Source organism: Thalassophryne amazonica, chromosome 2 (assembly GCF_902500255.1).
Source record: "Thalassophryne amazonica chromosome 2, fThaAma1.1, whole genome shotgun sequence".
Taxonomy (NCBI): Eukaryota; Metazoa; Chordata; class Actinopteri; order Batrachoidiformes; family Batrachoididae; genus Thalassophryne; species Thalassophryne amazonica.
Genome location: NC_047104.1, coordinates 7,413,460 through 7,426,671, shown reverse-complemented (window position 1 = coordinate 7,426,671; position 13,212 = coordinate 7,413,460). Strand labels below are relative to the sequence as shown.

The 13,212-nt window shown below is 48.6% G+C and overlaps 1 protein-coding gene across 2 annotated transcripts in view; it reads right to left on the bottom strand.

The window, feature by feature from the left end:
• The window catches only part of mtss1lb (MTSS I-BAR domain containing 2b), a 150,485-nt gene that overhangs the window by 99,854 nt on the left and 37,419 nt on the right, over positions 1-13,212 (bottom strand). For both annotated transcript variants that reach the window (XM_034183501.1, XM_034183508.1), the window contains exons 2-3: positions 1,768-1,829; positions 1,377-1,450 (exon numbers count right to left, since the gene is read on the bottom strand). In XM_034183501.1, the coding sequence (XP_034039392.1) occupies positions 1,377-1,450; positions 1,768-1,829 (136 nt within the window). The remainder of the gene's footprint in view (positions 1-1,376; positions 1,451-1,767; positions 1,830-13,212) is intronic.

Sequence of the window (13,212 nt, the reverse complement as noted above, 5' to 3'; positions counted from 1 at the left end):
TCACGGCTTGATAAAACAGTTGTGTGTTTTTTCCTTCTTGTGTGCAGCTGTTATAGTATTTATTCCTGTTAATAACAGATTTAACTTCTTGTTATAATCGTTCAGACGAGCTGCTCTCTGATGCGATCCGCTGACGTCACCACTCGCCCTGTTCACTGCTTCTTTACTCCAATTAACTTGTCCAAGTCCAGCAAATTCTCCAGAGGCTGTATTGTTGGTGTGAATAGTGATGCCAAAAGGAGCGAGTGCGCTTCTTTTATGACCGCAATACAGTTACCGTGCATGCGCAACACATGCGCGATGCATTCATAATACACCCGTAATACTGCTGTGATAATCGCAATGCATCGGATCCGTTTCCTCACTACATGCGTTATACAACCGTGATTGTTCATCATATATTCGCTATACAGTGGTCCCTCGCTATAACGCGGTTCACCTTTCGCGGATTTTTTTAGTCCAATTTTGCGTGCTTTTTTTTTTTTTTACAGTGCACTGTGTTCTGCGTCCTCATCAAGCAGGCCGGTCATGGCACAGTGAAGGGAGAGCATGCGCATTGTGTTCTGCGTGTCTGTTTATAAGAATCTTCTCTCCCAGAAGAAAAAAGAGCACCAACAACTACCCATAACTGTGTTTTTCACTCGGAAAAAGACATCTGCAGCGAGGTATGACTCAGTGGAAAAAGAGGCGACAGCGGAGCGGTGCCACGACGAAAAGGTGCGATCAGAGGAACTGTGAAATACTGGTGAGTCACTATTAATAATTTCTTACATGTCCAACCTCGTAGGATGATCGTTAAAATTAAATTTGTTAGTTCTAAAAGACATCACAATTATTTATAGTAAAACGTTCTATTTTTATTTCTCAAACAAATGTTTGGGCCTGAAAACAGGTTGGTCTTATTTTTCTACTAAGGTTTGAACTTTGAGAGTGTTTACACATGAGAGAAAAGTGAGAAAATGTTAATGCCTGTTTGAGAAAAGTGTATAAAGTGTGTAGTGAGGGGTTTTACAGCCTTAAAACATCTATAATAATTGTAAAAAATAACGCTGTCTACTTCGCGGATTTCGCTTATTGCGGGCTATTTTTAGAACGTAACTGCCGCGATAAACGAGGGACCACTGTATATTATTAATATATCCATAATTCATACTGGGACATTTGTCATTTTTGGCAATTTTTTTTCTGACGACAATGAATGCCCGTACTTTGTGTACTCAATTCATGCGCAATTAATCCTCTCCCCAGTGGGACAGGGCCCTTAATCTGTAACAGAAACTCAGCTATTTAGATCACGACATGACACTTTATAATCACATAAAAATTTAGACCGGTATTATCGGGGACACAGCCCCAGTAAGCAAATGTTATCGTACCTCTGGTGTTGGTCGCCATGTCCGCCACCTTCTGAAAGGCATCGAGAAACGCCACAGCGGCCAGAACCGTGGCTCTGGAACAACAACAACAACAAAAAAACCTCAGATATACTGTTACTATATGTTGCTACTATTATTGTTTATAAAATCTGAAAAAGAAAAATAATGCTGACAATGCAGTGGCACGAGCATGTCAGATATATTGTTTTTACATGTTTATTATTTTTATTATATTAATAATAACACATTTATTTATTTTATTTTGGTAATGTAGTGCAATAATTAGAGGAAGTCAATAGTTAAAACAAAACATTTTCTGTAGGTGACAAGGAAAAAAATGTTGTTAAAAAAGTGTTTTCTACTGCATAATTAGTTCTTTTTGATTTCTTACCGGAGCTGTGAATGCAGCTTGGTGGCCTTTCCACTGAAGTCCTCCCACACTGGATAGGAACACTGGAAACACATGAAGGTCACATGATTTCCTTCGACATACAGCAACAATAAGAACTGAAAATACGTCACGTGTCATTTCATTTTTCAGAATTCTTCAGATACACCGTGCAGTCCCACCAACCTCAGAGGACCCCGCACCAACAGATCCCCCCCCCACACACACACACAAAAACCCCCAAAAAAGAACAGACGAGGGTCTGAGCTGCTGGAAACCAAACCTCAGTAAATGACATGCCGCCACACTATTGATAAAGCTTCATTAGGGCGTGTCCATCTCTAAATTACAGACAGATTTAATATTTCATGACTGTGATTATCACTGGAACAGAGATCAGTATATTTTCTGTTATATTTCAGTATGAAGGTGTAGCACGTGTCAGTAATCTGGTCAAACTGGTTAACCTGACTTTGGTCATTTCCTGACATTACTCATTAAAATCCACACACCATTCTCTCCCTCGTCACCTGACTCAGACCTGCCACCAATCATCTCATCGCCTCCTCAGTATTTGCTCCCTCAGATAGCCTTTGAACCCCCTGTCTGATTACTGGGGCTCTTGCCTTCATTTCCAGCCATTTCTTGCCCTGGATTGTAAACATTACCTCATTCTGTCCTGGCTGTGGGGCTTTGCCGATCCTCTTACAGCCTATTTATTGCTGTCCTGACCCCAGCATGTTTCTGGATTTGGATTTTTTTTCTTCTGTACCTATTCCAGCTTAGTGAAGCTTGAAGGTTTTGTAATTCTTTGTGCTGTTGGGCAAAGTTCACTTCCAGTTCCAAATCCACTTCCAGTTTTGCATAATCTACCACGACCATCACGATGATCCTCAACATCAGTTTAACATTATAAATATAATGTTAAAGATGGATTTCACAATCAGGAGCAAGTTCAGCCCTTAAAATCACAGATTCCACATCTATCATGGAACAACACTCTTCCTTTCATGGTAAAAAGTCATTCAGGAAAGGTGAAAACATCTTTTTGCAGTGTTTTGACATGAATAGCTTTGTGTGATGATGAAAAATTAAAGCTACAATTATGTTTTATAGACATAAATCAGTTTGGTGGACTGGGATGAAATGTCACCACAGCTCGAACATAGTCCTACTGTATAGTACACTGGTAGCCCAACTCCTGCACTCTGCATCATCTCAGTCCATCCAGCTGGAACTGGGTCCGGGTCTTGGCTGAAGATGTAACCTGTGATGGACTCATCCCCCATCCATTGGGACTTGTAGACTCTCATCCACTTTGTTCTTCAATAGGATTCATGGTCTGGATAGTACTTAGCTTTTGTTGTTGTTGTTGTTTGCATTTCCAAAATCTTCATGTCCTACTCTACAATTGCTTTTCCTTCCATTCACATTTGAACTGGTCTGACTGTAACCACGGCCCTGCAGCGTTCCTCCAAGTGAGCTATGTGTTTGAGTCTTACGCTGCCTCCTGGAGTGTTGCTTTTGGATCCAATGTTGCCGCTTCAGCCAGTACTGTCTTCTCACAGCCAGAAGATCATGGGTTCAAATCTGAACATGTTCTCTCCATGTCAGTGTGGCTTCCATCTGTGTTGCTCCTCAGCATGGGCGGGACATCAGTGTGACAGTGCATCATGATATGGATGGTGGAATACCATCAACACCATGATAATGCAGAACACATATTAAGACTTTTTTTAAAATACACCAAGGAAAAATACACTAGGTCCACCACACGATACATATCAGCATACGCCATTAAAAAAAGATCCAGTTTGATAAGATCATCACAATGTGCAGTGTATTGTTGCAGGCCTACAAAATAATGAAAAATATCCACCCACTAATTGAGCGGGGCAGCGATCAGAGCCACAGACGGAAATGGTCTGTGCCCCCATTCATCCCCACCTTCTGGTAAGACAAAACACTTGTGAAAATAATTTTCTTATCAGCATTACTTCTGATAAAGTAATTTATTGTGTGCACATAACTGGTGTGAAGGTGCACATGTACTAAAAATAAACATAAAACATGGAGGGAAGCACTTTCCAACAACCTGTCGTCATTGCTTTCTTTCTGAGAAATGATTTTTTTCCGCATTTATTTTCAGCACACAGATGCACCAGTGCACCAGGTATGTGCACGATGGAAATGGTAAAACTGGACCACTAGACTTTGTACACTGCTGACTTCTCTAAGTTTTAACAATCATTAAAAGTTAACAGAGTCAGAGACCTTTTAAACATATAAAACTATAAATAAACAAATCTTTGATTCAGTTAGTTTTTCCACCCAGATTTGAACTTTTGGGGAGTAGATTTTTGCAAATGAAAACAGTCCAGGTTAAACCTCTGTTCAATAATGGTAATTATTATTACTAAGAGGGTCATATAGTGCTAAACACTTATACTGTGGTATAAAACCATTACCATCCAAAAAGTATCATCCATGCCCAACTTCCTCTCACAGTCCAAAGACAAACAGTCTGTACAAACCGGTGACTGAAGATGCAAATGTGAGTGTGGTTGACTGTGTTAGCTGACAGATTAACTGTTTGTGTCTTTTCATCTATACATTAGAGAACGCACTGGGACTGCTTTGTTCTACCTCCGTAATATTGCAAGGATTTTTTGTTACTAACTTACAAAATTATTCTTGGACTACTGCCTCCCTACCTGGTTGACCTAATTAAACCTTACATACTGTTCTGTTTCCGCATTGTCAGGACATCGGACTACAATGTGTCCCTAAGGTTAAAAAGAAGTTAGCAGGTCACAGAGATTTTTCTTATCGTGCGCCTGTTCTGTGGAACAATCTGCTCAGATAAAGCTCAGATAAAACTCAGATAAAACAGTCCGACTCCCTGGAGTCATTCAAGTTTAGATTAAAGACTCATCTGTTTTCCCTTCCGTATGCCTGGTATACATGCAAAGTATCAAACCATTTTTCCTCTTTAAAATGTGTTTTTAACAATGAGCATGTCTCAGCCTCATTATATCTAAATTCTGGGTCTGTTCGTGAAGTAGAGGGTCAGCTGCTAGTGAGCACATTAGTACCCTCTGTGCGTCACTACTGGTTTACTGCTGAGAACTAGTGCTTAAAAGTATGGTCACATCAGTTGCAAGCGAAAGCAAGTGACAAAGGCAAAGTGGCGACTTGCCATTCATTTTCAATGAGAGTGGACGTTTTCAGATACAAGTGACAACAGTCACTCTGCCAGCAGCTAGGCAGGGCCAAAACAGACCTGAAGTCTATTTTATACAAAAAGAGAGATGCGACATGATTCAAAAATTCACACTCAAAGTAAAAAAAAAACAAACAAACAAAAAAAAAAAGCTTGCCACAAAGCACAAGGGGTAAAATCCTGAACATGCCAGACTCACTCAGAGGTAGATTTATTTCCAAATGTAAACTCCCCACGATCAAAGCCCCACACACACACACGCACGGACGCACGTAAAATCGTTGACTTGCAGCTCAGTCTTTAGTTGTCTCACGAATGTAGCATTTAACGTCCATTGACTCCTGGAAATTATGTTCTGACTTTTTCCAAACTGCCTGGACACTGAGCTGTTTTTTTTTGGGGGGGGGGGGGTAATTGGGGCTAATCTGTGTGCTTTATTTTGTAGTTATTGTGGTGTGGGTTTTTTCTGTGCAGCTTTGGTTGGTGTTTCATGTTGGTACTTTCTTGTCTCTCACTGTGTCTTGGTGTGGGTGTGTCTGGTTTCCTCTTCTTTGACATTCAAACCTTTTGAACAATCCTTCCTGAGTTTGAGGCTTGCATTTGTATCCAGCCTTGTTCAGTCTGTAACCATGACACATCATGAAGATGTCCCCATGTCCATATCTACAGCTTCAGTAAACCAGGATCCACACAAAGAGCGTGTCACCACAGTTTAGGTTCCAAAATCTGGCACTCTGAAAAAGTTAACAGTTTCGGGGTGAAGTGTGTCATCTCCCGTCTGTAAATCTGAGCCATCACTTTCGAAGGAAAGCTCAGAAGCTGTTGTGAAAGTGTAGTGACACGGACCCACAACAGGGGGCGTAAATGAATGGACAATGAAAGAGTCGAATATAAACACTTTACTGTTGTGAATGAGCACAACACAGAGGAATGTGAAATTTTGCAGACAGTCAATCACAAGGGTGACGTGTGGGCAGGCTCGAGGATAGAAGACGTCTGTCCTGAGATGAACCGGAACCACACGATTTCCTCCGCCACCGAACCCGGAGAATACTGGAGCCGCCAAGTCCCGAGTCCCCAGGTGGCCACCGCCTTCGAAGGCCGGATCTGGTACTGCTGGCAGGGAGCAGAGACAATAAGATATGGGTGTGTGCACACCCAGTAACAACAACGGTGGGAATTCCACCTCAACCTCTAACACACTCGTGCAGCTCCTGTCTACCACTTATCTGGTAGTGGCGTGAAGTGAAGCTGTCGCTGTTCACACCAAACGCCGGTCTCTCAGATAAGGATCACCACAGGTAAGCGGCTGCAAAAAAGAGTTCAGACACACAGTTTACTTTAAGGCTGAGAATAGTACCTGAACGGTTCGACGATATCTCGGCAATGAGGTGGAGATGACGTCCGGGTTTTATGGAGTGAGATGATGACGCATGGATGGGTGACAGCTGTCAAGAGATAATGAGTGACAGCTGTCACCCCCGGCTGTGTCTGTGGCGGCAGTGCCCTCTCGTGCCTGAAGCCCGCACTTCAGGCAGGGCGCCCTCTGGTGGTGGGCCAGCAGTACCTCCTCTTCTGGCGGCCCACACAACAGGACCCCCCCCTCAACGGGTGACTCCTGGCGCCCGACCAGGTTTATCGGGGTGACGACGGTAGAAATCGGCCAGGAGGGCCGGATCCAGGATGAAGCTCCTCTTCACCCAGGAGCGTTCTTCGGGTCCATACCCCTCCCAGTCCACCAGATATTGGAACCCCCGGCCCATTCGACGGACGTCCAGGAGCCGGTGCACTGTCCAGGCCGGCTCCCCGTCAATGATCCAGGCAGGAGGCGGCAGCGGACCGGGAGCACAGAGGGGTGAGGTGTGGTGTGGTTTGATCCTGGAGATGTGGAATAACGGGTGGATCTGCAGTGAAGCTGGGAGATGGAGCTTCACTGCGGCAGGGCTGAGGACCTTGAGGATTTTGAAGAGTCCGATGAACCTGTCCATCAGTTTCGGTGATTCCACCTGAAGCGGGATGTCCTTCGTCGATAGCCACACCGCCTGCCCGGGCTGGTATGCAGGGGCCGGGGACCGCCGGTGGTCTGCATGGGTCTTGGCCGTCGTCCGGGCCTTCAACAAGGCAGAACGGGTGGTGCGCCATACCCAACGGCACCTCCGAAGGTGGGCCCGGACCGAGGGCACACCGACCTCTCCCTCCACCACGGGAAATAATGGGGGCTGATACCCCAAACACACCTCAAATGGGGAGAGGCCGGTGGCAGAAGACACCTGGCTGTTGTGTGCATACTCGATCCAGGCCAGGTGGTTGCTCCAGGCCGTCGGGTGCGCGGATGTCACACAGCAGAGGGTCTGTTCCAACTCCTGGTTGGCCCGTTCTGCCTGTCCGTTCGTCTGTGGGTGGTACCCGGACGAGAGGCTCACGGTGGCCCCCAGTTCCCTGCAGAAACTCCTCCAGACTTGAGAGGAAAACTGGGGACCACGATCCGAGACAACGTCAGTAGGTATCCCATGCAGACGGACGACGTGGTGGACCAGGAGGTCCGCTGTCTCCTGGGCCGTAGGGAGCTTCGGGAGGGCCACGAAGTGGGCCGCCTTGGAGAATCAGTCCACTATCGTGAGGATGGTGGTGTTGCCCTGGGACGGTGGGAGGCCCGTGACAAAATCCAGGCCGATGTGGGACCAGGGGCGATGAGGCACAGGAAGCGGTTGGAGCAGTCCTTGGGACTTCCTGTGGTCAGCCTTGCCCCTGGCGCAGGTGGTGCAGGCCTGGATGTACTGCCGGACGTCGGCCTCCATAGACGCCCACCAGAAGCGCTGCCGGACAACTGCCACGGTCCTTCGCACCCCCGGATGACAGGAGAGCTTGGAACCGTGACAGAAGTCTAGGACCGCAGCCCTGGCCTCTGGTGGGACGTATAGTCTGTCCTTTGGTCCAGTTCCCGGGTCCGGGCTTCGTGCCAGGGCCTCCCAGACGGTCTTCTCCACGTCCCAGGTGAGGGTGGCCACGATAGTGGACTCAGGAAGGATGGGCTCCGGTGGATCCGACAGCGCAGTTTTGACCTCCTCTTCGTGTACCCGGGACAAGGCATCCGATCTCTGGTTCTTGGTCCCGGGGCGATAGGTGATCCGGAAGTCAAAACGCCCGAAGAACAGTGACCAGCGGGCTTGCCTGGGGTTCAGCCGCTTGGCGGTCCTGATATACTCCAGGTTCCGATGGTCAGTGAAAACCGTGAACGGCACAGACGCTCCCTCCAACAGGTGTCTCCATTCCTCAAGAGCCTCTTTCACCGCAAGGAGTTCTCGGTTGCCGAAGTCATAGTTCCGTTCGGCTGGGGTCAACCTGCGAGAAAAGTAGGCACACGGGTGAAGAACCTTATCGGTCTCTCCGCTCTGGGATAGCACGGCTCCTATCCCTGAGTCAGAGGTGTCCACTTCAACCACAAACTGGCGGCTAGGGTCGGGCTGCACCAAAACTGGCGCAGTAGAGAACCGACGTTTCAATTCCTTGAATGCGGCTTCGCACCGATCCGACCAGGTGAAGGGGACTTCTGGAGAGGTCAGGGCTGTCAGGGGGCTAACTACCTGACTGTATCCCTTAACGAACCTCCTACAGAAATTAGCGAAGCCGAGGAACTGTTGCAGCTTCCTACGGCTTGTTGGTTGGGGCCAATCTCTCACCGCCGCAACCTTGGCCGGATCAGGGGCGACGGAGTTAGAGGAGATGATAAACCCCAGGAAGGACAAAGTAGTGCGGTGAAACTCGCACTTCTCGCCCTTCACAAACAACCGGTTCTCCAACAACCACTGCAGGACCTGACGTACATGCTGGACATGAGTCTCAGGATCCGGAGAAAAGATGAGTATATCGTCCAGGTATACGAAGACGAATCGGTGCAGGAAGTCCCGCAAGACGTCATTAACCAAAGCTTGGAACGTCGCGGGGGCGTTAGTGAGGCCGAACGGCATGACCAGGTACTCAAAGTGACCTAACGGGGTGTTAAATGCCGTCTTCCACTCGTCTCCCTTCCGGATCCGAACCAGGTGATACGCATTCCTAAGATCCAGCTTAGTAAAGATATTGGCTCCATGCAGGGGGGTGAACACGGAATCTAACAACGGCAACGGGTATCGGTTGCGAACCGTAATCTCGTTCAGCCCCCTGTAATCAATGCATGGACGGAGTCCGCCATCTTTCTTGCCCACAAAAAAGAAACCTGCACCCATTGGGGAGGTGGAGTTCCGGATCAGCCCGGCAGCTAATGAGTTCCGGATGTAGGTCTCCATTGATTCGCGCTCAGGTCGTGAGAGGTTGTACAGCCTGCTGGACGGGAACTCAACGCCTGGAACCAAATCAATGGCACAATCGTACGGACGGTGCGGGGGAAGGGTGAGTGCCAGATCCTTGCTGAAGACGTCAGCAAGATCGTGGTACTCAACCGGCACCGCCGTCAGATTGGGAGGGACTTTGACCTCCTCCTTAGCCTGTAAACCGGGAGGAACCGAGGATCCTAAACACACCCGATTGTTGTGAAAGTGTAGGTACACGGACCCACAACAGGGGGCGCAATGAACGGACAATGGAGAAAGGTGAATAACAAGTTTTACTGTTGTGAAATCAGCACAACTGATACAATAATGCACAATTTGGAGGTGTAAGCCGAAATCTGCTGGTGTCCTGTGGGCAGGCCCGAAGGTAGGAGACGTCCGTCCTAGTCGAACCGGAACCACCCAGATTTCCTCTGCCACCGAAACCCAGAAGTACTGGAACCGCCAAGTCCCGAATTCCCAGGTGGCCACTGCCTTCGCTCGTCGGATCCGGTACTGCTGGCGGGAAAGAACACAAACACACAGGTTGGGATGCGACCGCACCCAGTAGATGAGAGGGGCAAGCCGCCTCCACCTCTTGTCACAATAAGCAGGAAGGTGAGTACTTATCCGATCACTCGGCTTTCGGTAGTCAGCTGTCCTGAAAGGTTTAACACGTATTTATAATATTTTACTTAAATAAGCAGCAGAGAAGATTACCTTAGGCTCAAGGCGATATCTCGGCACTGAGGTGGAGACGCTGTCCTGCTGATATACTCCGTCCTGAGTGCAGTCAGCTGTGTCCAGTAATGGGTGACAGCTGTCATCCTGACAGCCTTCGTCGGCGGCAGCGCCCTCTGGTGCCTGGAGCCCGCACTCCAGGCAGGGCGCCCTCTGGTGGTGGTGGGCCAGCAGTACCTCCTCTTCAGCGGCCCACACAACACCGATGGCAGGTTTCACTCCACTGAACCACTACCCCAGACGGCCAATCAATCCGGGGATTGTGTTTCAACATCCACGGGAAACCCAAAATCACGCGGGAGGTAGAAGGAGTCACAAAAAACTCGATCTCCTCCCGATGATTTCCAGACACCACCAGACTTACAGGTTGTGTCTTGTGCGTGATTAAAGGGAGAAGGGTCCCATCTAGTGCCTGCACCTGCAATGGCGAAGGAAGCGCCACCAGAGGGAGCCCTACTTCCCTTGCCCATCTGCTGTCTAGCAGATTCCCTTCTGACCCCGTGTCCACCAGTGCTGGGGCTTGAAGGGTTAAATCCCCGCTCAGGATTGTAACTGGGAGTCGTGTGGCAATATGAGTGTGTCCCACGTGAATGTTATGACCCCCCCTTAGCCCAGTCTCTAAGGGCGGGTGTTGTCGTTTTGGCCGTTTGGGGCAGTTTTTCTGTATGTGCTCTTTTGAGCTGCAGAGAAAACACTCCCCACGGACCAGCCTCCTCATTCTGTCATCTGTTCTCATTTTGGCCCTGTGCGTTTCCCTAGCAATGTCAGCAGGGGGAGCTATTGCCCCACGGAGCGCTGCGGCTGTGGAGCGTGGGGAGGGCGGAACCTTTTCGAACCCGGAAGGGAGAGGGACGGCGCGTGCCCGGCCACGTCCTTCTTCTCGCTCCCGACGGCGTTCCTCCAACCGATTGTCTAACCGTATAACGAGATTGATAAGCCCATCTAAATCCCGCGGTTCTTCCTTAGCTACCAGGTGCTCCTTCAGGACCGACGACAGTCCGTTTATGAAGGCGGCGCGGAGCGCAACGTTATTCCAGCCGGACCTTCCAGCCGCGATGCGGAAGTCGACTGCATATTCGGCTGCGCTCCGGCGCCCCTGTCGCATTGACAGCAGCACTGTTGAAGCGGTCTCTCCTCTGTTAGGGTAATCAAACACTGTTCTGAACTCCCTCACAAACCCAGTATAAGAGGTAAGGAGCCGTGAGTTTTGCTCCCAAAGCGCTGTAGCCCAAGCGCGTGCCTCACCACGAAGCAAGTTAATAACATAAGCCACCTTACTGGCGTCAGACGCGTACATCACGGGTCGTTGTGCAAAGACGAGCGAACACTGCATCAGAAAGTCCGCGCACGTCTCCACACAACCCCTGTACGGCTCTGGGGGACTTATGTATGCTTCAGGGGATGGTGGGGGGGTTCATTGAACGACCAGTGGAACGTTAATATCCGGCACCGGGTCGGCAGGAGGAGGAGCCGCAGCAGCGCTCTGATTGCGCGCTTCCACCTGTGCGGTGAGAGCCTCCATCCTGCGATTAAGGATGACATTTTGCTCGGTCAACAAATCCAGCCGAGCGGTAAAGGCGGTGAGGATTTGCTGCAACTCACCGAGCACGCCTCCTGCAGACGCCTGTGCACCCTGCTCTTCCATTGGCTATCCAACAGATGGGTGACGCCCCTCGGGATCCATGACGCTGGCCGGGATATCCTGTTGTGAAAGTGTAGTGACACGGACCCACAACAGGGGGTGTAAATGAACGGACAATGAAAGAGTTGAATATAAACACTTTACTGTTGTGAATGAGCACAACACAGAGGAATGTGAAATTTTGCAGACAGTCAATCGCAAGGGTGACGTGTGGGCAGGCTCGAGGATAGAAGACGTCTGTCCTGAGATGAACCGGAACCACACGATTTCCTCCGCCACCGAACCCGGAGAATACTGGAGCCGCCAAGTCCCGAGTCCCCAGGTGGCCACCGTCTTCGAAGGTCGGATCTGGTACTGCTGGCAGGGAGCAGAGACAATAAGATATGGGTGTGTGCACACGCAGTAACAACAACGGTGGGAATTCCACCTCCACCTCTAACACACACTCGTGCAGCTCCTGTCTACCACTTATCTGGTAGTGGCGTGAAGCGAAGCTGTCGCTGTTCACACCAATCGCCGGTCTCTCAGATAAGGATCACCACAGGTAAGCGGCTGCAAAAAAGAGTTCAGACACACAGTTTACTTTAAGGCTGAGAATAGTACCTGAACGGTTCAACGATATCTCGGCAATGAGGTGGAGATGACGTCCGGGTTTTATGGAGTGAGATGATGAAGCATGGATGGGTGACAGCTGTCACCCCCGGCTGTGTCCGTGGCGGCAGCGCCCTCTCGTGCCTGAAGCCCGCACTTCAGGCAGGGCGCCCTCTGGTGGTGGGCCAGCAGTACCTCCTCTTCTGGCGGCCCACACAACAGAAGCTTCATTTTCGGACAGAGCAGGTTCATTTCCCTCTGTCAGTCATCAGGATGTTTCTGCCCATTCTAAAATGTGCATCACATGCCGAAAAATGCAGAGAATTGCAGAGTGAGACATTTTCCAGAAATGCACCTGCTAACGCTTAGAGTGAGAGGAATAAAATACATCAGTGATCACTAATTATTAGCACGTGTGTGGAGTGACTTACAATCACGAGTACTTTTATGTTAACTAATTAACTGGGATGTTAAAAAATGTGTGACATGTCCTTAAACCTCGCTTGCTAGGTCTGTACAGGAATATCAGACCTCTGTGTTTTTCACATGGACCTCGCTAATGCTTGGTCCGTATTACACCTTGGTCTGATATTTTCCCAAACAGACTCGGTTAATAATTCTTTATTATTATTTCATTTTTGTCATTTGATTTTTAAATGAACCACAGTGGACATACGTGTTTTCACTTTCTTGTGTCCTCCATGTATTTTTAATGTACAGTGGTCCCTCGCTATAACGCGGTTCACCTTTCACGGCCTCGCAGTTTCACGGATGTTTTTAGACGCAATCAGAGGAACTGTGAAATTCTGGTCAGTCACTATTAATAATTTCTTATGTGTCCAACCTCGTAGGTTGATCGTTAAAATTAAATTCGTTAGTTCTAAAACCCATCATAATTATTTGTAGGAAAACGTTCCATTTTTATTTCTCAAACAAATGTTTGG